Source organism: Pimephales promelas, chromosome 8, assembly GCF_988280905.1.
Source record: "Pimephales promelas chromosome 8, fPimPro1.hap1.1, whole genome shotgun sequence".
In the NCBI taxonomy this organism is placed as follows: domain Eukaryota; kingdom Metazoa; phylum Chordata; class Actinopteri; order Cypriniformes; family Leuciscidae; genus Pimephales; species Pimephales promelas.
Genome location: NC_142776.1, coordinates 28,238,687 through 28,266,519, shown reverse-complemented (window position 1 = coordinate 28,266,519; position 27,833 = coordinate 28,238,687). Strand labels below are relative to the sequence as shown.

Sequence of the window (27,833 nt, the reverse complement as noted above, 5' to 3'; positions counted from 1 at the left end):
AACACACAGAGTTTTTTTTCCACAAGATTTATCTCTTTATAAGGTACCTGTTCGCCCATCGTGGCCTGTGTCTACTGGAAAGCTGGAAAGGGACAGCGAGAGAGCAAGAGAAGCAAGCGTTCCATCTCAAGTCACGCGTGATAACTGTTGCAGTAATACCCCTAGAGAACTGCACAGTAAAGATTATTGGGATTGGCAAAACAAAAAATACCACCGGAAAGTTGAACGTGTGCAATCCTCTCCAGACACCTTTGAAAGAAATCTGCCTTCACATCTAACCTCACCTCTTGTCCGGAATGTAAGGAGCAAACCAAAATACATCACAGGTAGGAGGAAAGAGGGTGTCACTATACTACAAAACATCCATTAAAATGACCTGTGGAAAATAGTGTGGGGTGTTTAAAAAATAACACTAAGAGATATTTAAATGTTTTTGTATCATTTATAATAAGTCACTAATTAAATGTGGAAATTGTACAAATAGGACAAAAACTTGAGATCAAGCATGTCGGTAGTTTATGTAAATGAACAAAGTTTAATCTTTATTTGTGTTACCTGGACCGAGAAAATACTGTTTATTTGACAGCTCCAGGTCTTTTGTGAAAACTACAGATTATATTTTTCATTTTTGCATCCCTGCCCACAGAGGGTTAACAAAACAGATATTGTGAGAGTAGGTTTATTATTGAAAATTGTATCGAACTTGTATCAAACCTAATCAAAGGGTTGCCCAATGGCCAATTAAAAACAGCCCAAAGACCATATCCCAAATTTCAAAACTCAAAATATGCCATTCCCATACGTAAAATACATTTTTCACAGTCATCCCAGCCAACAATTTTACGTTCTGGGAACGTTAGTTTTTTGGTTCCCATAACGTTCCCAAGAACGTTCCCTATTGGTGATCCAGGAAAGTATTCTTAACATAATAGAGCATTCCCTCAAGGTTAGGGGAACGTTCTGGAAACTTTATGGGAACGTTCCCTTTAGGTTATAAAAATAGAACCTATAAATAACCAACAGGGAACATTCCCAGAATACAACAGTTTAAATGTTGCCCAATTCACTGGGAAAACCCTAAACTTGGCAACCCGTTCTATCCAATAGGAGCAGATTAGGAGTGGCCTAGTGCCCAGTGCATTATGGGTGTAGAAGTTTTCCTACCTATTTGGCAAAAGGGTAGACAACAGCTCTTTTTTTCTAGTCAGGTAGCACTGGAAAGAAGGAAGAGAGAAGGAAAACAGGGTAATTGACAAAGAAATGTAAAATAGATTAGATAGAAAAGAAAAGTAATTTGTATCACTAAATGACAGACTGATTATCTGTCCGAAACACACAAACACGGATAAGCGGAGTGATAGGAAGATTGTAGTCCCAGTGTCGTTGGACTGAATGTCAGCACTCTTGTAAATATTGTATAAAATGCATGTATACTGTATGTATATAGTATGTATGTGTGTGTGTAGGTTTGGTGTATGACTCACATATGCTGAATAGCGTGCGTCACTGTGGAGATATCAGCTTTCACCGTGAACATGGTGACAGAATTAGACGTATCTGGTCAAGATTGCAGCAGTGTGGCCTCAGGGATCAGTGTGAGGTAAACAATGCTGAACAAATCACAGAGCTGTAACTATTATTGCAGTGGTGAGAAGTTGCATCCATGTGTGTGTGCTTGTGTTTTAGTGGGTTAAAGGCAGGCTGGCCACTTTTGAGGAACTACAGTCAGTTCATTCAGAGCAACATAGTTTTCTTTATTCTGGGCTCTTAAAAAACGAATCAAATAGTTCCTGCAGTACAGCAGCACTGAACATGGCATTCGGCAGTGTGATCGAGCTGGCTCTGCATGTGGCTAGAGGAGAGCTAAGGGTGAGATTCCTTTTGTCCACAATTCTTTCTCCTATAACCGCAAATATTCTCACTTCTTCTTTTTCTGACTCATCCTTAGAATGGATTTGCTTTGGTCACCCCTTCAGGACACCATGCATCACATTCTAAAACAAAGTGAGTTGCACTTTACAACATCAACATGAAATGGTGTTCACAGCCACTTTCACGTAAAGTAAAATGGGTAAAGTTAAAAACTGGGTAAAAAAAAAAACGTGTAGAATATTATTTATTAGCATTTTTGATAGAAACTTCAGTAGCAGTACTAACATACACTAGAACACATACACATTCAGAAATTTGGATTTAGTTCGACTTTTCAAGCTTCTAAGCTTCTAGAAGCTTCTTTTTAAACTTATATTCAGGAAGGAAACTAGCCTAGAAATCAAAAAATTAAAAAATTCTACAAATTATTTCGCAGTCAGTGTGGTCTAGCAACTCTCCATAGACGTTTTAGCTGTAAAAACCAAACTCTGGTCAGGCCAATCACATTGTGTATAGAGTCGGCGGACGGGCTTAACATAATGACGACAGAGTTGCGATGGTTCACTGCTACTTGAAAACAAAGAATGGCTTCTGCTGGCGAACAGCTGTCTTTCGATTCGGCGCTGACCGTGACTCTGGATGATTTGAACTTAAGCTTTTCTTTGAAACCAGAACAAAGAACGGCACTTGAGTCATTTAAAAAAAAAAAAAAGATGTGTTCAGAGTTTTGCCGACTGGATATGGTAAAAGTTTAATATATCAACTTGCTCCGCTGGTGGGAAAACGCATGGGACTCAGCCGTCACCTTCTTCGTTGCTCTGATTGGTTGTAGCGCTATCCAATTTCGTGCAGAGAGAATCCGAAAGACAACCGTTTATCCCGCCCCTCTGATTGAGCCCTGTCAATGATGAGTTCCCAGACCTAACATCTTGATTTAGGTCTGGCAGGCCAGGCTACAAGGACACATTAAAATAATCAAAATTAAATTTAAAGTGACTTTTACATTGTTGCCTTTGCCTTCACATGAGAAAATTACATTTTAAAATATATTAAAATAGAAAATGTATTATATATTATACTATATTACTGTTTTCCTGTATTTTCGATTAAATAAAAGCAGCCAAATGTGCAAAAGAGACTCCTTTCTTTTACCCAACCCCAAACCTTTGAACGGTAGCTTATGTACGTAAATATTGCTGTATATTACTGTTTTTTTTTTCTTTTTCTTTTTTTGATAATGTGCATCTCTGAAACTTTTATATGGAAGTTTCCACCACAGAATGAAAAAAAAAGGTAATTTCAACTTTTTATCTCACAATTCAGACTTTATTTCTCAGAATTGTGAGATGTAGAAGTCAGAATTGTGAGATATAAAGTCAGAATTGCGAGATGTAAAGTCAGAATTGCGTGATATAAAGTCAGAATTGCGTGATATAAAGTCAGAATTGCGTGATATAAAGTCAGAATTGCACGATATAAAGTCAGAATTGCGCGATGTAAAGTCAGAATTGCGAGATGTATAGTCAGAATTGCGAGATGTAAAGTCAGAATTGGTTGATATAAAGTCAGAATTATGACATATGAAGTCAGAATTGCATGATATAAAGTCGCAATTGCGTGTTATAAAGTAAGAATTGCGAGATATAAAGTAAGAATTGCTAGATATAAAGTCGCAATTGCGTGATATAAAGTCAGAATTACGATAAGACCAGGAGGGGTTTTTTTCACACTGACTGTAAGTTGCACTATAAAATACTGATTTCTCTCATTGTGTCTGTTACAGTGGCCCCTGTATGTTTAATTCTGTGGCCATAGCGGCTAAACAGCTTCAGGATCGAATAAAGGTTAAAAAGATCCTTATAGTCGACTGGGTAAGACACACAAAACAGTATTTGCCTTTGTGGATTTATTTCCCTTTCCCTTTTATTGCCTTTGTGGATTTACATATTTCCACTTACTGATAAAGGGTATTTGACCATGAGATTTTTCAACCCCATTTCCTGAAAAGTTGGGACATTTTGTAAAATGCAATAAATTTCACAATATGTGAATCTCTTGAACCTTTTTTTAACTGACAAAAGTACAAAGAAACATTTTCCAATGTTTTCACTGAACAACATAAATATTTTTCACTGAACAACAAATTTTGATATTGATGGCTGCAACACACTACAAGAAAATTGGGACAGAGGAAAATTAAAAGTGAATAAGATTATCCAAGTTATATTATTTAAATCTTTTGAAACAATCCACAATGAATGGGTGTTGGATTTGGGTGTAAAAGAGCTTTTTGGCTCACCACTTTGTGCCAAATGTCTTGAGAGAATTGTCAAACAATTAAATAATCACATTTCTCAATGCAAGATTGCAAAGAATTGTTGTCTTTCACCATCTCCCATTTATGATATTGTGAAAAGATGTAGATTTAGATACAGTAGATAGTGTACATTGTACTGTGCCTAGTCAGGATTTCTTAAGTTTAAACTTCACCTTATTTCTTATCTCCTTCTTGACTTCAACAATTTGCCAATTCTTGAGGTACAAAGGTTACACACTTCACCTTTATTGTGTATGAATCAATGAGGTTTCCAAAAGGTTTGTGTTTTTATTAATCATTGCTCTCCCCTGTGTTTTTCTCAGGGTCTTCGTCATGATAATGGAACTGAGAAGATATTCTACTCCGATCCTAATGTCCTCTGTATTTCCCTCCATCACTATGACAAAGGTTGTTCATTCTATGGTACTGGAGAACCATCCATGGTTTGTTTTGTGTATATTCATCTATGAAACTATAAATATCTTAAATGTTTGTAAATCTGTGCTTTCTTTAAGTGTCATACTGCTATGTCTGCATGTAAATGAGTAACAGAATGTATTGCAGATAGGATCTGCTGATGGGAAAGGCTATAATGTAAATGTGGCGTGGTCAGGAGGGCTGAGTCTTCCAATGGGAGATGCAGAATATCTAGCTGCATTCAGGTAATATTCTCCAGTCATTTTAGTGTGTTTAGTGTCATTCTAGTCTTATGTTAAAGAGATAGTTTGGCCAAAAATGGAAATTCTGTTATAATTTACTCAACCTTATGTTGTTCCAAACCTGCATGATTTTAAGTGCCACTATTAAGTCTACATGTACCAATTAATCAAATATTGTGTCTCTCTTTATAGAACCGTAGTTATGCCTATTGCTCATGAGTTTTCCCCAAATGTGGTGCTGGTTTCAGCTGGTTTTGAAGCTGCAAAGGGTCTCTCAGGATACATGGTCTCAGCAAGATGTATGTATTAAAAATAATACAAACTTTTGGAGAGAGTTTGTGCCTTTAATTTCCAAATGATAGTGATTTATATATATATATATATATATATATATATATATATATATATATATATATGAAGAGTTCAGATGCAAAAGCCTCTAAGTGCCATTTGAAATTTTCTTCTTGAAATTACTGAACTTAAATATACAAGTTTGATAAAAATCATCATTAAAGAAGAAAATTTCAAATGGCATTTAGAGGCTTTTGCATCTGAACTCTTCATATATATATATATACTTTGTATATATATAAACAGTATGTGTCACATGTGTATATATATATAAACAATATATATATATATATATATAAACATTATATGTTATGTTTAATTATATATTAAACATAATATGTAATGTTTTAATGTAATTAACATTAAACTTTATATATATATATATATATATATATATATATATATATACAGTATATCAAGTTTAATGTTAATTACATTATGAAATATTACTCCGTTTTATTCCTATTTAGTTTACTGTTAAGATGTTTACATAGTTCTGTAATAAGCATGAAGATACCTAGCACATAAATACTGGGTAAAATTATTATTTTATATTACCTTGCTGTATTTAATTTTTTTTTAAATAATTTAAATAGTTTTTATTGATAATTTTGCGTACTGAATAAAATATGTTTTTTTGCCTTATTAGCTCACTAGGTTTTGCAAGAGCATTGTATTATCTGAGCTTGAGAGTGTTTGTGCTTGTCTGCATTTTCTTGCTCTGTAGGATTTCCCCTAAGAATAAAAATAAGAATCCTTCAGATGGGAAGCAGAAGAACTTATAATGACTATGCATTTTTGTTAGGACTCAAAAGTTTTTGGCTAAAGCATGACTAATATGCCCATGTCAGCTCGTGAATGTGTCAAGTCATTAAGGCTCTCATATGACACATTAAGGCTCTCATGTGACCCATACTGTTATATCAAGAGATGTTTTTGTAACTAATGTCTAATGTGACTGATAGCTTTAGGGTGTGACATTTACCACTGACCGAATATGGTTTGGGGTTTTTATGTGATATGTTTCAGGTTTCGGGTTCTTGACACGAAAATTAATGGAGTTGGCTGAAGGTCGAGTGGTGTTGGTGTTAGAGGGAGGTTATGACCTCATATCCGTCTGCGATGCATCTCAAGCCTGTGTCAGTGCTCTCGTGGGAAATGAGGTGTGTGTGTTGCTAACAGATGCCAACATGAACATGTTTAACACCGTGGGTAGACAGAGACTATTTATATAGAGACATGCCACTTCCTCAATCCTCAATAGAAATGTATAAAAACCCGTAACACCAAAGATGGCGGTTGTATGCAAATGCCCCGCCCCTCCCGCTGGACAGCCAATCGTCTGCTTTTAACGGTCAAGCTGGGAAACATTTAAATAGTTACTGTTTGAAAAGGCGGCAGATTTGATATGCTGTGTATGTGTGCGTTGTGTAAATATCAGACATCCCAAGTCTCTCAGAAGTTCCGTGAGTCTCCCGCAGATTGATAGAGGCTCGCTGATGCCCGCAAATTAGTTCAAATCTCCCGGAATCTAAAGCGAGTGAGCAAGAGCGTGCACATACTACATATTCAAATTATATATATAATTTGGGATATTCAAATTAAATGACCCATCATACCATTGATCAGCTCTACCAAACTTCATTGTCTTTTTTTTCCCCATGAATAAACAAATACTGTTAAGTTGTCTTGATTGATACTGTGAAGCAGCTTTGATGCAATCTATATTGTGAAAAGCGCTATATAAATATATTTGACTTGACTTGACTTTACATACTGTGTTTCAAGCTGTGCAGCGCACTCGTGACAGAGAGCGAGAGAACCCTTGCGCATGCGCAGTAGAAGTGTAATCTGTGGGAAAACTGCGTTTTTTTAACCCTTATTTTGGGGCAAAGTCATTAAACTTTTTCAGCGATTTTTATTATATTTTACAGCTGTTTCTATGTATGCAGTTTTTATGTCCCCGGTGACCAGTGAAAGTGCAGTTCTGAGTCTCTGCCCATTCATTTAGATAGAGCCTGGTCTTGTTAAGTCCGAAATAGCTGCCCGGAGGCATTGCCAAGATGGCGGCCGAGTGGCATGACTTGCCTAAAAGGACTTTGGTATAGACCTTATGCACCAGAGAAATGTGTGCGCCGTCATCTTTAGAATATTGTCTTTGAACTTCTGGTTTCGCAGTCGCTCTGTATATTTCTATGGCATCGCTGTCGAGGAGTAATTAGCTGGTGAAGTGGATTTACTTATTGTAGAGTTAACAAAAGTTATCCTGAGCATTGCAATGTTTATCATTGTAATTGCAAGCATTGTAAAGCAGATGTCTTAACAAATGTCGACCGGGAAATTTTTTCATACCTATCATTATAGGTCATTCATACCTATGCAAGATCACTGTCAAAATACAGACCAGGAAGTCAAAAGACAACGAGCGCAGTACTGAAAAGGGGCGGGGCTACATAAGGTCTATAGAGCTGTTAAGTCCCGCCCATCCGTAAAACTCCAAGTGGACCTCTAGGTTGAAAAAGTGTCAATGCAAGTGAATGAGAGAAAATAATTATTTTATGATGCCGTTTGAATTGTGCCATGAATGTAACATATGTTGTCTGTGAATTTTTTATATAATTTCTCATGTAACAAGTTTGACAGTATATTGTATGATTCTTTGGCTAGCAGTTTTGGAATAGACATAACGAGAAAGACTACACGTCACATATGTGGCGTCGCCGCATAACACAGCGGGATCCGTGTGCTAGTGGGGGTGATGTATATCAAACACGTCGAAAGAGTTGTAATCCACAAAGTGCTCTCACACAAAGTCTAACCGTATGAAAATTCTACCCGCTAAATTGTAGCATTCTTTACATGAAACATTATATAAAAAATTCCCAGACAACATATGTTCGCATTCATTGCAATATTCAAACGGGATTAGAAAATAATTATTTTCTCTCATTCACTTAAATTAACGATTTTTCCACCTAGAGGTCCAGCGGGGTTAGCTGAAGGGGCGGGACTTACCAGCTCTATAGAGAGCCTAAGTCCCTCCCCTTCCGGTCGACCACGATGGGACCTTATTTCGGAAAAATATTGTATGGTAGTCAATGGCGAGAGACAACAAATATTTTGATCTCGTTTGAATTGTGCCCTGAATTACACATATGATGTTTGTCAATTTAAAAGATACATTTTAAAGTAAAGAAAGTCACCGTTTGATGTGAAACCATTGAGGTATAAGACTGTGAAAATGCATAATTACAAAGACTACAAACCCCAAAGGCGCACATTTTCTCTCAATGAATGAAGCTAACTTTACAGAGGCTACTGTCTATCATTGTTTCTATAGTCTTACGTTATAATCGTAACGTTACGCAGTCATGCCTGAGTGAGTTACTAGACTGCAGACAGCGGATCTCGCTCGTTGTTTCGCTTCCCGGGAGATGTAGTTCATTGAGCGATTTTCACATAAAACTAAAACTCTTACTCTTCTGTTTTATGACAAACTGCGACGTTTTTGACTTTCTTTTATCTTTTAAATTGACAATCATCATATGTGTAATTCAGGGCACCGTTCAGACGGAATAAAAAGATAAGTTATCTCTCGCCATGGACTACCACACATATTTTTTCCGAAATAAGGTCCCATGAGCCGGAAGCAGAGGGGCGGGACTTAAATAAAGGCTGACCCTTTACAGCCCACGTGATCAAATAGTTGCGCGCGCATTTTGGCAACGGAAGTGGTGTTGTTTCCCACTGGCTCTAAACGTGTTAGCAACTCCAAAAGTTTATTAAAACGGTTTCCCAGCTTCAAAATGTCTGGTTGTTGCGTTTACGGTTGCACTAACCAATATTCCACCAAGGGGCTTAAGTTTTATAGGATTTCGACAGAATCATGGCCATTTAAGAAGTACCGGCGGCGCCTGTGGCTGCAGGCGATTAAACGTGTTGATTGGAGCGAGGACATAATAAAAATCCGCTCGCGTAGCTTGACCGAGCTTGACACGCTGCTGATTCTCGCCATACTTCCGTTGCCAATCATTGTGTACAAAATACAAAAGGGTCTATTGCATGAAGTGAGTATTTTTTTTGTTTCTGCAGCCTGAGCCTTTAGCTGAGGAGGAATTACAGAGGATTCCCTGTGCCAACGCGATCGAATCTCTGGAGACAGTACTGCAGGCTCAGAGTGAGAATCGCTCAGTGCTGTTTATTTTCTGTGGTCTTGATCTTTTCTTTTCATACTTCCCTCTGTCTCTTTCTCAGGCAAGTACTGGCGTTCAGCGAGCTCCATGTTGGAAACTGTGTCTCTGTCTTATGTAAAAGGAGAGAGGACATACTCGGCAGGCACTGAAGCTGCTTCAGTCTTGGGTGCCAGAAGCCGGTAAGACAACAGTTAGAGTGCAACATTCAGGTTCCCTGTGTAAATGCCATTATGCCATTATAAATATCTCAGCTCTGGAAGGGTCTAGAGCCTCCATTTTTGCACTCAGATCTAAGTCTCTTGGCCCTCTATCGGAATCCTGAGTTTCAAGAAGATCAGAGAAACTCAAAATTTCGACCCCCTAAAAAAACGACAGACCCTGTCGTTTTTTTTTTCGGTGTGAAAAAATAAGTTTCTCCAATCTTCTCAAAACTCCGGATTCTGATAGAGGGCCATTAGACTTAGACCTGAGTGCAACAATGGAGGCTCTAGACCCTTCCAGAGCTGAGACATTGAGATCTCACGTAGCATTTATGCCACTATAAAAATCTCAATATCTCAGTTCTGGAAGGGTCTAGAGACTCAATTTTTGCACTCAGGTCTAAGTCTCTTGGCCCTATATCAGAATCCAGAGTTTCAAGAAGATCAGAGAAACTCAAAATTTCGACCCCCCCCCCCCAAAAAAAACCCCCCGACAGTGGTACCCCTGTCGTTTTTTTTTTTTCGGTGCGCAAAAATAAGTTTCTCCAATCTTCTCAAAACTCTGGATTCTGATAGAGGGCCATGAGACTTAGACCTGAGTGCAAAAATGGAGGCTCTAGACCCTTCCAAAGCTGAGATATTGAAACTCAAAATTTCGACCAGAAAAAAAAAACGACAGTGTTACCCCTTACATTTTTTTGGGGGGAAAAATTAAGTTTCCCCAATCTTCTCAAAACTCTGGATTCTGATAGAGGGCAATGAGACTTAGACCTGAGTGCAACAATGGAGGCTCTAGACCTTTCCAGAGCTGAGATATCGGAAATCAAAATTTCGACCAGAAAAAAAAAACGACAGTGTTGCCCCTTACGTTTTTTTTTTTTTGGGCGAAAAATTAAGTTTCCCCAATCTTCTCAAAACTCTGGATTCTGATAGAGGGCCATGAGACTTAGACCTGAGTGCAACAATGAAGGCTCTAGACCCTTCCAGAGCTGAGATATCGAAACTCAAAATTTCGACCAGAAAAAAAAACGACAGTGGTACCCCTTACGTTTTTTTGGGGGGGCGAAAAATTAAGTTTCCCCAATCTTCTCAAAACTCTGGATTCTGATAGAGGGCAATGAGACTTAGACCTGAGTGCAACAATGGAGGCTCTAGACCATTCCAGAGCTGAGATATCGGAAATCAAAATTTCGACCAGAAAAAAAAACCGACAGTGTTGCCCCTTACGTTTTTTTTTTTTTGGGCGAATAATTAAGTTTCCCCAATCTTCTCAAAACTCTGGATTCTGATAGAGGGCCATGAGACTTAGACCTGAGTGCAACAATGAAGGCTCTAGACCCTTCCAGAGCTGAGATATCGAAACTCAAAATTTCGACCAGAAAAAAAAACGACAGTGGTACCCCTTACGTTTTTTTGGGGGGGCGAAAAATTAAGTTTCCCCAATCTTCTCAAAACTCTGGATTCTGATAGAGACCCATGAGACTTAGACCTGAGTGCAACAATGGAGGCTCTAGACCCTTCCAGAGCTGAGATATCGAAAATCTAAATTTCGACCAGAAAAAAAAAACGACAGTGTTACCCCCTTACGGTTTTTTTTGGGGGCGAAAAATTAAGTTTCCCCAATCTTCTCAAAACTCTGGATTCTGATAGAGGGCAATGAGACTTAGACCTGAGTGCAACAATGGAGGCTCTAGACCTTTCCAGAGCTGAGATATCGGAAGTAAAAATTTTGACCAGAAAAAAAAAAACGACAGTGTTACCCCCTTACGGTTTTTTTTTGGGGTGAAAAATTAAGTTTCCCCAATCTTCTCAAAACTCTGGATTCTGATAGAGGGCCATGAGACTTAGACCTGAGTGCAAAAATGGAGGCTCTAGCCCCTTCCAGAGCTGAGATATCGAAACTCAAAAATTCGGCCCGAAAAAAAACACGACAGTGGTACCCCTTACGTTTTTTTTTTGGGCGAAAAATTAAGTTTCTCCAATCTTCCCAAAACTCTGGATTCTGATAGAGGGCCATGAGACTTAGACCTGAGTGCAAAAATGGAGGCTCCAGCCCCTTCCAGAGCTGAGATATCGAAACTCAAAAATTCGGCCCGAAAAAAAAAGACAGTGGTACCCCTTACCTTTTTTTTTTTGGGCGAAAAATTAAGTTTCTCCAATCTTCACAAAACTCTGGATTCTGATAGAGGGCCATGAGACTTAGACCTGAGTGCAAAAATGGAGGCTCTAGCCCCTTCCAGAGCTGAGATATCGAAACTCAAAAATTCGGCCCGAAAAAAAAAACGACAGTGGTACCCCTTACGTTTTTTTTTTTTGGGCGAAAAATTAAATTTCTCCAATCTTCCCAAAACTCTGGATTCTGATAGAGGGCCATGAGACTTAGACCTGAGTGCAAAAATAGAGGCTCTAGCCCCTTCCAGAGCTGAGATATCGAAACTCAAAAATTCGGCCCGAAAAAAAAACGACAGTGGTACCCCTTACGGTTTTTTTTTTGGGCGAAAAATTAAGTTTCTCCAATCTTCACAAAACTCTGGATTCTGATAGAGGGCCATGAGACTTAGACCTGAGTGCAAAAATGGAGGCTCTAGCCCCTTCCAGAGCTGAGATATCGAAACTCAAAAATTCGTCCCGAAAAAAAAAACGACAGTGGTACCCCTTACGTTTTTTTTTTGGGGCGAAAAATAAAGTTTCTCCAATCTTCCCAAAACTCTGGATTCTGATAGAGGGCCATGAGACTTAGACCTGAGTGCAAAAATGGAGGCTCTAGCCCCTTCCAGAGCTGAGATATCGAAACTCAAAAATTCGGCCCGAAAAAAAAAAAACGACAGTGGTACCCCTTACGGTTTTTTTTTTTTTGGGCGAAAAATTAAGTTTCTCCAATCTTCCCAAAACTCTGGATTCTGATAGAGGGCCATGAGACTTAGACCTGAGTGCAAAAATGGAGGGTCTAGCCCCTTCCAGAGCTGAGATATCGAAACTCAAAAATTCGTCCCGAAAAAAAAAAACGACAGTGGTACCCCTTACGTTTTTTTTTTTTGGGCGAAAAATTAAGTTTCTCCAATCTTCCCAAAACTCTGGATTCTGATAGAGGGCCATGAGACTTAGACCTGAGTGCAAAAATGGAGGCTCTAGCCCCTTCCAGAGCTGAGATATCGAAACTCAAAAATTCGGCCCGAAAAAAAAAAACGACAGTGGTACCCCTTACGTTTTTTTTTTTGGGCGAAAAATTAAGTTTCTCCAATCTTCCCAAAACTCTGGATTCTGATAGAGGGCCATGAGACTTAGACCTGAGTGCAAAAATGGAGGCTCTAGCCCCTTCCAGAGCTGAGATATCGAAACTCAAAAATTCGGCCCGAAAAAAAAAAACGACAGTGGTACCCCTTACGTTTTTTTTTTGGGCGAAAAATTAAGTTTCTCCAATCTTCCCAAAACTCTGGATTCTGATAGAGGGCCATGAGACTTAGACCTGAGTGCAAAAATGGAGGCTCTAGCCCCTTCCAGAGCTGAGATATCGAAACTCAAAAATTCGGCCCGAAAAAAAAAACGACAGTGGTACCCCTTACGTTTTTTTTTTGGGCGAAAAATTAAGCTTCTCCAATCTTCCCAAAACTCTGGATTCTGATAGAGGGCCATGAGACTTAGACCTGAGTGCAAAAATGGAGGCTCTAGCCCCTTCCAGAGCTGAGATATCGAAACTCAAAAATTCGGCCCGAAAAAAAAACGACAGTGGTACCCCTTATGTTTTTTTTTTGGGCGAAAAATTAAGTTTCTCCAATCTTCACAAAACTCTGGATTCTGATAGAGGGCCATGAGACTTAGACCTGAGTGCAAAAATGGAGGCTCTAGCCCCTTCCAGAGCTGAGATATCGAAACTCAAAAATTCGGCCCGAAAAAAAAACGACAGTGGTACCCCTTACGTTTTTTTTTTTTGGGCGAAAAATTAAGTTTCTCCAATCTTCCCAAAACTCTGGATTCTGATAGAGGGCCATGAGACTTAGACCTGAGTGCAAAAATGGAGGCTCTAGCCCCTTCCAGAGCTGAGATATCGAAACTCAAAAATTCGGCCCGAAAAAAAAACGACAGTGGTACCCCTTACGTTTTTTTTTTTTTGGGTGAAAAATTAAGTTTCTCCAATCTTCACAAAACTCTGGATTCTGATAGAGGGCCATGAGACTTAGACCTGAGTGCAAAAATGGAGGCTCTAGCCCCTTCCAGAGCTGAGATATCGAAACTCAAAAATTCGGCCCGAAAAAAAAAACGACAGTGGTACCCCTTACGTTTTTTTTTTGGGCGAAAAATTAAGTTTCTTCAATCTTCCCAAAACTCTGGATTCTGATAGAGGGCCATGAGACTTAGACCTGAGTGCAAAAATGGAGGCTCTAGCCCCTTCCAGAGCTGAGATATCGAAACTCAAAAATTCGTCCCGAAAAAAAACCGACAGTGGTACCCCTTACGTTTTTTTTTTTTTTTTGGGCGAAAAATTAAGTTTCTCCAATCTTCACAAAACTCTGGATTCTGATAGAGGGCCATGAGACTTAGACCTGAGTGCAAAAATGGAGGGTCTAGCCCCTTCCAGAGCTGAGATATCGAAACTCAAAAATTCGTCCCGAAAAAAAAAACGACAGTGGTACCCCTTACGTTTTTTTTTTTTGGGCGAAAAATTAAGTTTCTCCAATCTTCCCAAAACTCTGGATTCTGATAGAGGGCCATGAGACTTAGACCTGAGTGCAAAAATGGAGGCTCTAGCCCCTTCCAGAGCTGAGATATCGAAACTCAAAAATTCGGCCCGAAAAAAAAAACGACAGTGGTACCCCTTACGTTTTTTTTTTGGGCGAAAAATTAAGTTTCTCCAATCTTCCCAAAACTCTGGATTCTGATAGAGGGCCATGAGACTTAGACCTGAGTGCAAAAATGGAGGCTCTAGCCCCTTCCAGAGCTGAGATATCGAAACTCAAAAATTCGGCCCGAAAAAAAAAAACGACAGTGGTACCCCTTACGTTTTTTTTTTGGGCGAAAAATTAAGTTTCTCCAATCTTCCCAAAACTCTGGATTCTGATAGAGGGCCATGAGACTTAGACCTGAGTGCAAAAATGGAGGCTCTAGCCCCTTCCAGAGCTGAGATATCGAAACTCAAAAATTCGGCCCGAAAAAAAAACGACAGTGGTACCCCTTACGTTTTTTTTTTGGGCGAAAAATTAAGCTTCTCCAATCTTCCCAAAACTCTGGATTCTGATAGAGGGCCATGAGACTTAGACCTGAGTGCAAAAATGGAGGCTCTAGCCCCTTCCAGAGCTGAGATATCGAAACTCAAAAATTCGGCCCCGAAAAAAAAACGACAGTGGTACCCCTTACGTTTTTTTTTTGGGCGAAAAATTAAGTTTCTCCAATCTTCCCAAAACTCTGGATTCTGATAGAGGGCCATGAGACTTAGACCTGAGTGCAAAAATGGAGGCTCTAGCCCCTTCCAGAGCTGAGATACCGAAACTCAAAAATTCGGCCCGAAAAAAAAACGACAGTGGTACCCCTTACGTTTTTTTTTTTTGGGTGAAAAATTAAGTTTCTCCAATCTTCCCAAAACTCTGGATTCTGATAGAGGGCCACGAGACTTAGACCTGAGTGCAAAAATGGAGGCTCTAGCCCCTTCCAGAGCTGAGATATCGAAACTCAAAAATTCGTCCCGAAAAAAAAACGACAGTGGTACCCCTTACGTTTTTTTTTTTTGGGCGAAAAATTAAGTTTCTCCAATCTTCCCAAAACTCTGTATTCTGATAGAGGGCCATGAGACTTAGACCTGAGTGCAAAAATGGAGGCTCTAGCCCCTTCCAGAGCTGAGATATCGAAACTCAAAAATTCGGCCCGAAAAAAAAAACGACAGTGGTACCCCTTACGTTTTTTTTTTTTGGGCGAAAAATTAAGTTTCTACAATCTTCCCAAAACTCTGGATTCTGATAGAGGGCCATGAGACTTAGACCTGAGTGCAAAAATGGAGGCTCTAGCCCCTTCCAGAGCTGAGATATCGAAACTCAAAAATTGGGCCCGAAAAAAAAACGACAGTGGTACCCCTTACGTTTTTTTTTTTTGGGCGAAAAATTAAGTTTCTCCAATCTTCCCAAAACTCTGGATTCTGATAGAGGGCCATGAGACTTAGACCTGAGTGCAAAAATGGAGGCTCTAGCCCCTTCCAGAGCTGAGATATCGAAACTCAAAAATTCGGCCCGAAAAAAAAACGACAGTGGTACCCCTTACGGTTTTTTTTTTTTTGGGCGAAAAATTAAGTTTCTCCAATCTTCACAAAACTCTGGATTCTGATAGAGGGCCATGAGACTTAGACCTGAGTGCAAAAATGGAGGCTCTAGCCCCTTCCAGAGCTGAGATATCGAAACTCAAAAATTCGGCCCGAAAAAAAAACGACAGTGGTACCCCTTACGTTTTTTTTTTGGGCGAAAAATTAAGTTTCTTCAATCTTCCCAAAACTCTGGATTCTGATAGAGGGCCATGAGACTTAGACCTGAGTGCAAAAATGGAGGCTCTAGCCCCTTCCAGAGCTGAGATATCGAAACTCAAAAATTCGTCCCGAAAAAAAAACGACAGTGGTACCCCTTACGGTTTTTTTTTTTTGGGCGAAAAATTAAGTTTCTCCAATCTTCACAAAACTCTGGATTCTGATAGAGGGCCATGAGACTTAGACCTGAGTGCAAAAATGGAGGCTCTAGCCCTTTCCAGAGCTGAGATATCGAAACTCAAAAATTCGTCCCGAAAAAAAAAACGACAGTGGTACCCCTTACGTTTATTTTTTTTGGGCGAAAAATTAAGTTTCTCCAATCTTCCCAAAACTCTGGATTCTGATAGAGGGCCATGATACTTAGACCTGAGTGCAAAAATGGAGGCTCTAGCCCCTTCCAGAGCTGAGATATCGAAACTCAAAAATTCGGCCCGAAAAAAAAACGACAGTGGTACCCCTTACGTTTTTTTTTTTGGGGCGAAAAATTAAGTTTCTCCAATCTTCACAAAACTCTGGATTCTGATAGAGGGCCATGAGACTTAGACCTGAGTGCAAAAATGGAGGCTCTAGCCCCTTCCAGAGCTGAGATATCGAAACTCAAAAATTCGGCCCGAAAAAAAAACGACAGTGGTACCCCTTACGTTTTTTTTTTGGGCGAAAAATTAAGTTTCTTCAATCTTCCCAAAACTCTGGATTCTGATAGAGGGCCATGAGACTTAGACCTGAGTGCAAAAATGGAGGCTCTAGCCCCTTCCAGAGCTGAGATATCGAAACTCAAAAATTCGTCCCGAAAAAAAAACGACAGTGGTACCCCTTACGGTTTTTTTTTTTTGGGCGAAAAATTAAGTTTCTCCAATCTTCACAAAACTCTGGATTCTGATAGAGGGCCATGAGACTTAGACCTGAGTGCAAAAATGGAGGCTCTAGCCCCTTCCAGAGCTGAGATACCGAAACTCAAAAATTCGGCCCAAAAAAAAAAAACGACAGTGGTACCCCTTACGTTTTTTTTTTTGGGCGAAAAATTAAGTTTCTCCAATCTTCCCAAAACTCTGGATTCTGATAGAGGGCCATGAGACTTAGACCTGAGTGCAAAAATGGAGGCTCTAGCCCCTTCCAGAGCTGAGATATCGAAACTCAAAAATTCGGCCCGAAAAAAAAACGACAGTGGTACCCCTTACGTTTTTTTTTTGGGCGAAAAATTAAGTTTCTCCAATCTTCCAAAAAATCTGGATTCTGATAGAGGGCCACGAGACTTAGACCTGAGTGCAAAAATGGAGGCTCTAGCCCCTTCCAGAGCTGAGATATCGAAACTCAAAAATTGGGCCCGAAAAAAAACGACAGTGGTACCCCTTACGTTTTTTTTTATCGGGCGAAAAATTAAGTTTCTCCAATCTTCACAAAACTCTGGATTCTGATAGAGGGCCATGAAACTTAGACCTGAGTGCAAAAATGGAGGCTCTAGCCCCTTCCAGAGCTGAGATATCGAAACTCAAAAATTGGGCCCGAAAAAAAAACGACAGTGGTACCCCTTACATTTTTTTTTTCGGGCGAAAAATTAAGTTTCTCCAATCTTCACAAAACTCTGGATTCTGATAGAGGGCCATGAGACTTAGACCTGAGTGCAAAAATGGAGCCTCTAGCCCCTTCCAGAGCTGAGATATGGAAACTCAAAAATTCGGCCCGAAAAAAAAAACGACAGTGGTACCCCTTACGTTTTTTTTTTTTGGGCGAAAAATTAAGTTTCTCCAATCTTCCCAAAACTCTGGATTCTGATAGAGGGCCATGAGACTTAGACCTGAGTGCAAAAATGGAGGCTCTAGCCCCTTCCAGAGCTGAGATATCGAAACTCAAAAATTCGTCCCGAAAAAAAAACGACAGTGGTACCCCTTACGTTTTTTTTTTTTGGGCGAAAAATTAAGTTTCTCCAATCTTCCCAAAACTCTGGATTCTGATAGAGGGTCATGAGACTTAGACCTGAGTGCAAAAATGGAGGCTCTAGCCCCTTCCAGAGCTGAGATATCGAAACTCAAAAATTCGGCCCGAAAAAAAAACGACAGTGGTACCCCTTACGTTTTTTTTTTTTTGGGCGAAAAATTAAGTTTCTCCAATCTTCCCAAAACTCTGGATTCTGATAGAGGGTCATGAGACTTAGACCTGAATTTAAAAATGGAGGCTCTAGCCCCTTCCAGAGCTGAGATATCGAAACTCAAAAATTCGGCCCGAAAAAAAAAACGACAGTGGTACCCCTTACGTTTTTTTTTTTGGGCGAAAAATTAAGTTTCTCCAATCTTCCCAAAACTCTGGATTCTGATAGAGGGCCATGAGACTTAGACCTGAGTGCAAAAATGGAGGCTCTAGCCCCTTCCAGAGCTGAGATATCGAAACTCAAAAATTCGTCCCGAAAAAAAAAAACGACAGTGGTACCCCTTACGTTTTTTTTTTTTGGGCGAAAAATTAAGTTTCTCCAATCTTCCCAAAACTCTGGATTCTGATAGAGGGCCATGAGACTTAGACCTGAGTGCAAAAATGGAGGCTCTAGCCCCTTCCAGAGCTGAGATATCGAAACTCAAAAATTCGTCCCGAAAAAAAAAACGACAGTGGTACCCCTTATGTTTTTTTTTTTTGGGCGAAAAATTAAGTTTCTCCAATCTTCCCAAAACTCTGGATTCTGATAGAGGGCCATGAGACTTAGACCTGAGTGCAAAAATCGAGGCTCTAGCCCCTTCCAGAGCTGAGATATCGAAACTCAAAAATTGGGCCCGAAAAAAAAAATGACAGTGGTACCCCTTACGTTTTTTTTTTTGGGCGAAAAATTAAGTTTCTCCAATCTTCCCAAAACTCTGGATTCTGATAGAGGGCCATGAGACTTAGACCTGAGTGCAAAAATGGAGGCTCTAGCCCCTTCCAGAGCTGAGATACCGAAACTCAAAAATTCGGCCCGAAAAAAAAACGACAGTGGTACCCCTTACGTTTTTTTTTTTGGGCGAAAAATTACGTTTCTCCAATCTTCCCAAAACTCTGGATTCTGATAGAGGGCCATGAGACTTAGACCTGAGTGCAAAAATGGAGGCTCTAGCCCCTTCCAGAGCTGAGATATCGAAACTCAAAAATTCGTCCCGAAAAAAAAACGACAGTGGTACCCCTTACGTTTTTTTTTTTGGGCGAAAAATTAAGTTTCTCCAATCTTCCCAAAACTCTGGATTCTGATAGAGGGCTATGAGACTTAGACCTGAGTGCAAAAATGGAGGCTCTAGCCCCTTCCAGAGCTGAGATATCGAAACTCAAAAATTGGGCCCGAAAAAAAAACGACAGTGGTACCCCTTACGTTTTTTTTTATCGGGCGAAAAATTAAGTTTCTCCAATCTTCACAAAACTCTGGATTCTGATAGAGGGCCATGAAACTTAGACCTGAGTGCAAAAATGGAGCCTCTAGCCCCTTCCAGAGCTGAGATATCGAAACTCAAAAATTGGGCCCGAAAAAAAAACGACAGTGGTACCCCTTACGTTTTTTTTTATCGGGCGAAAAATTAAGTTTCTCCAATCTTCCCAAAACTCTGGATTCTGATAGAGGGTCATGAGACTTAGACCTGAATTTAAAAATGGAGGCTCTAGCCCCTTCCAGAGCTGAGATATCGAAACTCAAAAATTCGGCCCGAAAAAAAAAACGACAGTGGTACCCCTTACGTTTTTTTTAGGGCGAAAAATTAAGTTTCTCCAATCTTCCCAAAACTCTGGATTCTGATAGAGGGCCATGAGACTTAGACCTGAGTGCAAAAATGGAGGCTCTAGCCCCTTCCAGAGCTGAGATATCGAAACTCAAAAATTCAGCCCGAAAAAAAAAAACGACAGTGGTACCCCTTACGTTTTTTTTTTGGGCGAAAAATTAAGTTTCTCCAATCTTCCCAAAACTCTGGATTCTGATAGAGGGCCATGAGACTTAGACCTGAGTGCAAAAATGGAGGCTCTAGCCCCTTCCAGAGCTGAGATATCGAAACTCAAAAATTCGTCCCGAAAAAAAAAAACGACAGTGGTACCCCTTATGTTTTTTTTTTTTTGGGCGAAAAATTAAGTTTCTCCAATCTTCCCAAAACTCTGGATTCTGATAGAGGGCCATGAGACTTAGACCTGAGTGCAAAAATCGAGGCTCTAGCCCCTTCCAGAGCTGAGATATCGAAACTCAAAAATTGGGCCCGAAAAAAAAAACGACAGTGGTACCCCTTACGTTTTTTTTTTTTGGGCGAAAAATTAAGTTTCTCCAATCTTCACAAAACTCTGGATTCTGATAGAGGGCCATGAGACTTAGACCTGAGTGCAAAAATGGAGGCTCTAGCCCCTTCCAGAGCTGAGATATCGAAACTCAAAAATTCGGCCCGAAAAAAAAAAACGACAGTGGTACCCCTTACGGTTTTTTTTTTGGGCGAAAAACTAAGTTTCTCCAATCTTCCCAAAACTCTGGATTCTGATAGAGGGCCATGAGACTTAGACCTGAGTGCAAAAATGGAGGCTCTAGCCCCTTCCAGAGCTGAGATATCGAAACTCAAAAATTCGGCCCGAAAAAAAAACGACAGTGGTACCCCTTACGTTTTTTTTTTTTTTGGGCGAAAAAATTAAGTTTCTCCAATCTTCCCAAAAGTCTGGATTCTGATAGAGGGCCATGAGACTTAGACCTGAGTGCAAAAATGGAGGCTCTAGCCCCTTCCAGAGCTGAGATATCGAAACTCAAAAATTCGTCCCGAAAAAAAAAACGACAGTGGTACCCCTTACTTTTTTTTTTTGGGCGAAAAAATTAAGTTTCTCCAATCTTCCCAAAAGGCTGGATTCTGATAGAGGGCCATGAGACTTAGACCTGAGTGCAGAAATGGAGGCTCTAGCCCCTTCCAGAGCTGAGATATCGAAACTCAAAAATTCGGCCCGAAAAAAAAAGGACAGTGGTACCCCTTACGTTATTTTTTTTGGGCGAAAAATTAAGTTTCTCCAATCTTCCCAAAACTCTGGATTCTGATAGAGGGCCATGAGACTTAGACCTGAGTGCAAAAATGGAGGCTCTAGCCCCTTCCAGAGCTGAGATATCGAAACTCAAAAATTCGGCCCGAAAAAAAAACGACAGTGGTACCCCTTACGTTTTTTTTTTTTGGGCGAAAAATTAAGTTTCTCCAATCTTCCCAAAACTCTGGATTCTGATAGAGGGCCATGAGACTTAGACCTGAGTGCAAAAATGGAGGCTCTAGCCCCTTCCAGAGCTGAGATATCGAAACTCAAAAATTCGGCCCGAAAAAAAAACGACAGTGGTACCCCTTACGTTTTTTTTTGGGGGCAAAAAATTAAGTTTCTCCAATCTTCCCAAAACTCTGGATTCTGATAGAGGGCCATGAGACTTAGACCTGAGTGCAAAAATCGAGGCTCTAGCCCCTTCCAGAGCTGAGATATGGAAACTCAAAAATTCGTCACGAAAAAAAAACAACAGTGGTACCCCTTACGTGTTTTTTTTTTGGGGAAAAATTAAGTTTCTCCAATCTTCCCAAAACTCTGGATTCTGATAGAGGGCCATGAGACTTAGACCTGAGTGCAAAAATCGAGGCTCTAGCCCCTTCCAGAGCTGAGATATCGAAACTCAAAAATTGGGCCCGAAAAAAAAAACGACAGTGGTACCCCTTACGTTTTTTTTTTTTGGGCGAAAAATTAAGTTTCTCCAATCTTCCCAAAACTCTGGATTCTGATAGAGGGCCATGAGACTTAGACCTGAGTGCAAAAATGGAGGCTCTAGCCCCTTCCAGAGCTGAGATACCGAAACTCAAAAATTCGGCCCGAAAAAAAAACGACAGTGGTACCCCTTACGTTTTTTTTTTTGGGCGAAAAATTACGTTTCTCCAATCTTCCCAAAACTCTGGATTCTGATAGAGGGCCATGAGACTTAGACCTGAGTGCAAAAATGGAGGCTCTAGCCCCTTCCAGAGCTGAGATATCGAAACTCAAAAATTCGGCCCGAAAAAAAAACGACAGTGGTACCCCTTACGTTTTTTTTTTTGGGCGAAAAATTAAGTTTCTCCAATCTTCCCAAAACTCTGGATTCTGATAGAGGGCCATGAGACTTAGACCTGAGTGCAAAAATGGAGGCTCTAGCCCCTTCCAGAGCTGAGATATCGAAACTCAAAAATTGGGCCCGAAAAAAAAACGACAGTGGTACCCCTTACGTTTTTTTTTATCGGGCGAAAAATTAAGTTTCTCCAATCTTCACAAAACTCTGGATTCTGATAGAGGGCCATGAAACTTAGACCTGAGTGCAAAAATGGAGCCTCTAGCCCCTTCCAGAGCTGAGATATAGAAACTCAAAAATTCGGCCCGAAAAAAAAAACGACAGTGGTACCCCTTACGTTTTTTTTTTTTGGGCGAAAAATTAAATTTCTCCAATCTTCCCAAAACTCTGGATTCTGATAGAGGGCCATGAGACTTAGACCTGAGTGCAAAAATGGAGGCTCTAGCCCCTTCCAGAGCTGAGATATCGAAACTCAAAAATTCGGCCCGAAAAAAAAAGGACAGTGGTACCCCTTACGTTTTTTTTTTTTTGGGCGAAAAATTAAGTTTCTCCAATCTTCCCAAAACTCTGGATTCTGATAGATGGCCATGAGACTTAGACCTGAGTGCAAAAATGGAGGCTCTAGCCCCTTCCAGAGCTGAGATATCGAAACTCAAAAATTCGGCCCGAAAAAAAAAACGACAGTGGTACCCCTTACGTTTTTTTTTTTGGGCGAAAAATTAAGTTTCTCCAATCTTCACAAAACTCTGGATTCTGATAGAGGGCCATGAGACTTAGACCTGAGTGCAAAAATGGAGGCTCTAGCCCCTTCCAGAGCTGAGATATCGAAACTCAAAAATTCGGCCCGAAAAAAAAAAACGACAGTGGTACCCCTTACGTTTTTTTTTTGGGCGAAAAACTAAGTTTCTCCAATCTTCCCAAAACTCTGGATTCTGATAGAGGGCCATGAGACTTAGACCTGAGTGCAAAAATGGAGGCTCTAGCCCCTTCCAGAGCTGAGATATCGAAACTCAAAAATTAGGCCCGAAAAAAAAAAGGACAGTGGTACCCCTTACGTTTTTTTTGGGGCGAAAAATTAAATTTCTCCAATCTTCCCAAAACTCTGGATTCTGATAGAGGGCCATGAGACTTAGACCTGAGTGCAAAAATGGAGGCTCTAGCCCCTTCCAGAGCTGAGATATCGAAACTCAAAAATTCGGCCCGAAAAAAAACCGACAGTGGTACCCCTTACGTTTTTTTTGGGGGGCGAAAAATTAAGTTTCTCCAATCTTCCCAAAACTCTGGATTCTGATAGAGTGCCATGAGACTTAGACCTGAGTGCAAAAATGGAGGCTCTAGCCCCTTCCAGAGCTGAGATATCGAAACTCAAAAATTCGGCCCGAAAAAAAACGACAGTGGTACCCCTTACGTTTTTTTTTTTGGGCGAAAAATTAAGTTTCTCCAATCTTCCCAAAACTCTGGATTCTGATAGAGGGCCATGAGACTTAGACCTGAGTGCAAAAATGGAGGCTCTAGCCCCTTCCAGAGCTGAGATATCGAAACTCAAAAATTCGGCCCGAAAAAAAAAACGACAGTGGTACCCCTTACGTTTTTTTTTTTTTTGGGCGAAAAAATTAAGTTTCTCCAATCTTCCCAAAAGTCTGGATTCTGATAGAGGGCCATGAGACTTAGACCTGAGTGCAAAAATGGAGGCGCTAGCCCCTTCCAGAGCTGAGATATCGAAACTCAAAAATTCGTCCCGAAAAAAAAAACGACAGTGGTACCCCTTACTTTTTTTTTTTGGGCGAAAAAATTAAGTTTCTCCAATCTTCCCAAAAGGCTGGATTCTGATAGAGGGCCATGAGACTTAGACCTGAGTGCAGAAATGGAGGCTCTAGCCCCTTCCAGAGCTGAGATATCGAAACTCAAAAATTCGGCCCGAAAAAAAAAGGACAGTGGTACCCCTTACGTTTTTTTTTGGGGGCAAAAAATTAAGTTTCTCCAATCTTCCCAAAACTCTGGATTCTGATAGAGGGCCATGAGACTTAGACCTGAGTGCAAAAATGGAGGCTCTAGCCCCTTCCAGAGCTGAGATATCGAAACTCAAAAATTAGGCCCGAAAAAAAAAGGACAGTGGTACCCCTTACGTTTTTTTTGGGGCGAAAAATTAAATTTCTCCAATCTTCCCAAAACTCTGGATTCTGATAGAGGGCCATGAGACTTAGACCTGAGTGCAAAAATGGAGGCTCTAGCCCCTTCCAGAGCTGAGATATCGAAACTCAAAAATTCGGCCCGAAAAAAAACCGACAGTGGTACCCCTTACGTTTTTTTTGGGGGGCGAAAAATTAAGTTTCTCCAATCTTCCCAAAACTCTGGATTCTGATAGAGTGCCATGAGACTTAGACCTGAGTGCAAAAATGGAGGCTCTAGCCCCTTCCAGAGCTGAGATATCGAAACTCAAAAATTCGGCCCGAAAAAAAACGACAGTGGTACCCCTTACGTTTTTTTTTTTGGGCGAAAAATTAAGTTTCTCCAATCTTCCCAAAACTCTGGATTCTGATAGAGGGCCATGAGACTTAGACCTGAGTGCAAAAATGGAGGCTCTAGCCCCTTCCAGAGCTGAGATATCGAAACTCAAAAATTCGGCCCGAAAAAAAAACGACAGTGGTACCCCTTACGTTTTTTTTTTTTTTGGGCGAAAAAATTAAGTTTCTCCAATCTTCCCAAAAGTCTGGATTCTGATAGAGGGCCATGAGACTTAGACCTGAGTGCAAAAATGGAGGCGCTAGCCCCTTCCAGAGCTGAGATATCGAAACTCAAAAATTCGTCCCGAAAAAAAAAACGACAGTGGTACCCCTTACTTTTTTTTTTTGGGCGAAAAAATTAAGTTTCTCCAATCTTCCCAAAAGGCTGGATTCTGATAGAGGGCCATGAGACTTAGACCTGAGTGCAGAAATGGAGGCTCTAGCCCCTTCCAGAGCTGAGATATCGAAACTCAAAAATTCGGCCCGAAAAAAAAAGGACAGTGGTACCCCTTACGTTATTTTTTTTGGGCGAAAAATTAAGTTTCTCCAATCTTCCCAAAACTCTGGATTCTGATAGAGGCCCATGAGACTTAGACCTGAGTGCAAAAATGGAGGCTCTAGCCCCTTCCAGAGCTGAGATATCGAAACTCAAAAATTCGGCCCGAAAAAAAAACGACAGTGGTACCCCTTACGTTTTTTTTTTTTGGGCGAAAAATTAAGTTTCTCCAATCTTCCCAAAACTCTGGATTCTGATAGAGGGCCATGAGACTTAGACCTGAGTGCAAAAATGGAGGCTCTAGCCCCTTCCAGAGCTGAGATATCGAAACTCAAAAATTCGGCCCGAAAAAAAAACGACAGTGGTACCCCTTACGTTTTTTTTTGGGGGCAAAAAATTAAGTTTCTCCAATCTTCCCAAAACTCTGGATTCTGATAGAGGGCCATGAGACTTAGACCTGAGTGCAAAAATGGAGGCTCTAGCCCCTTCCAGAGCTGAGATATGGAAACTCAAAAATTCGTCACGAAAAAAAAACAACAGTGGTACCCCTTACGTGTTTTTTTTTTGGGGAAAAATTAAGTTTCTCCAATCTTCCCAAAACTCTGGATTCTGATAGAGGGCCATGAGACTTAGACCTGAGTGCAAAAATAGAGGCTCTAGCCCCTTCCAGAGCTGAGATATCGAAACTCAAAAATTCGGCCCGAAAAAAAAACGACAGTGGTACCCCTTACGTTTTTTTTTTTTGGGCGAAAAATTAAGTTTCTCCAATCTTCACAGAACTCTGGATTCTGATAGAGGGCCATGAGACTTAGACCTGAGTGCAAAAATGGAGGCTCTAGCCCCTTCCAGAGCTGAGATATCGAAACTCAAAAATTCGTCCCGAAAAAAAAACGACAGTGGTACCCCTTACGTTTTTTTTTTGGGCGAAAAACTAAGTTTCTCCAATCTTCCCAAAAGTCTGGATTCTGATAGAGGGCCATGAGACTTAGACCTGAGTGCAAAAATGGAGGCTCTAGCCCCTTCCAGAGCTGAGATATCGAAACTCAAAAATTCGTCCCGAAAAAAAAAACGACAGTGGTACCCCTTACTTTTTTTTTTTGGGCGAAAAAATTAAGTTTCTCCAATCTTCCCAAAAGGCTGGATTCTGATAGAGGGCCATGAGACTTAGACCTGAGTGCAAAAATGGAGGCTCTAGCCCCTTCCAGAGCTGAGATATCGAAACTCAAAAATTCGGCCCGAAAAAAAACGACAGTGGTACCCCTTACGTTTTTTTTTTTGGGCGAAAAATTAAGTTTCTCCAATCTTCCCAAAACTCTGGATTCTGATAGAGGGCCATGAGACTTAGACCTGAGTGCAAAAATGGAGGCTCTAGCCCCTTCCAGAGCTGAGATATCGAAACTCAAAAATTCGTCCCGAAAAAAAAAACGACAGTGGTACCCCTTACTTTTTTTTTTTGGGCGAAAAAATTAAGTTTCTCCAATCTTCCCAAAAGGCTAGATTCTGATAGAGGGCCATGAGACTTAGACCTGAGTGCAGAAATGGAGGCTCTAGCCCCTTCCAGAGCTGAGATATCGAAACTCAAAAATTCGGCCCGAAAAAAAAAGGACAGTGGTACCCCTTACGTTTTTTTTTGGGGGCAAAAAATTAAGTTTCTCCAATCTTCCCAAAACTCTGGATTCTGATAGAGGGCCATGAGACTTAGACCTGAGTGCAAAAATGGAGGCTCTAGCCCCTTCCAGAGCTGAGATATCGAAACTCAAAAATTAGGCCCGAAAAAAAAAGGACAGTGGTACCCCTTACGTTTTTTTTGGGGCGAAAAATTAAATTTCTCCAATCTTCCCAAAACTCTGGATTCTGATAGAGGGCCATGAGACTTAGACCTGAGTGCAAAAATGGAGGCTCTAGCCCCTTCCAGAGCTGAGATATCGAAACTCAAAAATTCGGCCCGAAAAAAAACCGACAGTGGTACCCCTTACGTTTTTTTTGGGGGGCGAAAAATTAAGTTTCTTCAATCTTCCCAAAACTCTGGATTCTGATAGAGTGCCATGAGACTTAGACCTGAGTGCAAAAATGGAGGCTCTAGCCCCTTCCAGAGCTGAGATATCGAAACTCAAAAATTCGGCCCGAAAAAAAACGACAGTGGTACCCCTTACGTTTTTTTTTTTGGGCGAAAAATTAAGTTTCTCCAATCTTCCCAAAACTCTGGATTCTGATAGAGGGCCATGAGACTTAGACCTGAGTGCAAAAATGGAGGCTCTAGCCCCTTCCAGAGCTGAGATATCGAAACTCAAAAATTCGGCCCGAAAAAAAAACGACAGTGGTACCCCTTACGTTTTTTTTTTTTTTGGGCGAAAAAATTAAGTTTCTCCAATCTTCCCAAAAGTCTGGATTCTGATAGAGGGCCATGAGACTTAGACCTGAGTGCAAAAATGGAGGCGCTAGCCCCTTCCAGAGCTGAGATATCGAAACTCAAAAATTCGTCCCGAAAAAAAAAACGACAGTGGTACCCCTTACTTTTTTTTTTTGGGCGAAAAAATTAAGTTTCTCCAATCTTCCCAAAAGGCTGGATTCTGATAGAGGGCCATGAGACTTAGACCTGAGTGCAGAAATGGAGGCTCTAGCCCCTTCCAGAGCTGAGATATCGAAACTCAAAAATTCGGCCCGAAAAAAAAAGGACAGTGGTACCCCTTACGTTATTTTTTTTG

General features: G+C 40.5%; 1 protein-coding gene across 1 annotated transcript in view; it reads left to right on the top strand.

The window, feature by feature from the left end:
• Positions 1–27,833, top strand: part of hdac7b (histone deacetylase 7b) — a 73,022-nt gene that overhangs the window by 4,452 nt on the left and 40,737 nt on the right. Inside the window, exons 10-20 of the mRNA XM_039689442.2 lie at positions 44–326; positions 1,467–1,600; positions 1,687–1,869; positions 1,949–2,004; positions 3,656–3,743; positions 4,513–4,632; positions 4,754–4,851; positions 5,041–5,147; positions 6,229–6,362; positions 9,292–9,376; positions 9,454–9,571. Of these exons, the coding sequence (XP_039545376.2) occupies positions 44–326; positions 1,467–1,600; positions 1,687–1,869; positions 1,949–2,004; positions 3,656–3,743; positions 4,513–4,632; positions 4,754–4,851; positions 5,041–5,147; positions 6,229–6,362; positions 9,292–9,376; positions 9,454–9,571 (1,406 nt within the window). The remainder of the gene's footprint in view (positions 1–43; positions 327–1,466; positions 1,601–1,686; positions 1,870–1,948; positions 2,005–3,655; positions 3,744–4,512; positions 4,633–4,753; positions 4,852–5,040; positions 5,148–6,228; positions 6,363–9,291; positions 9,377–9,453; positions 9,572–27,833) is intronic.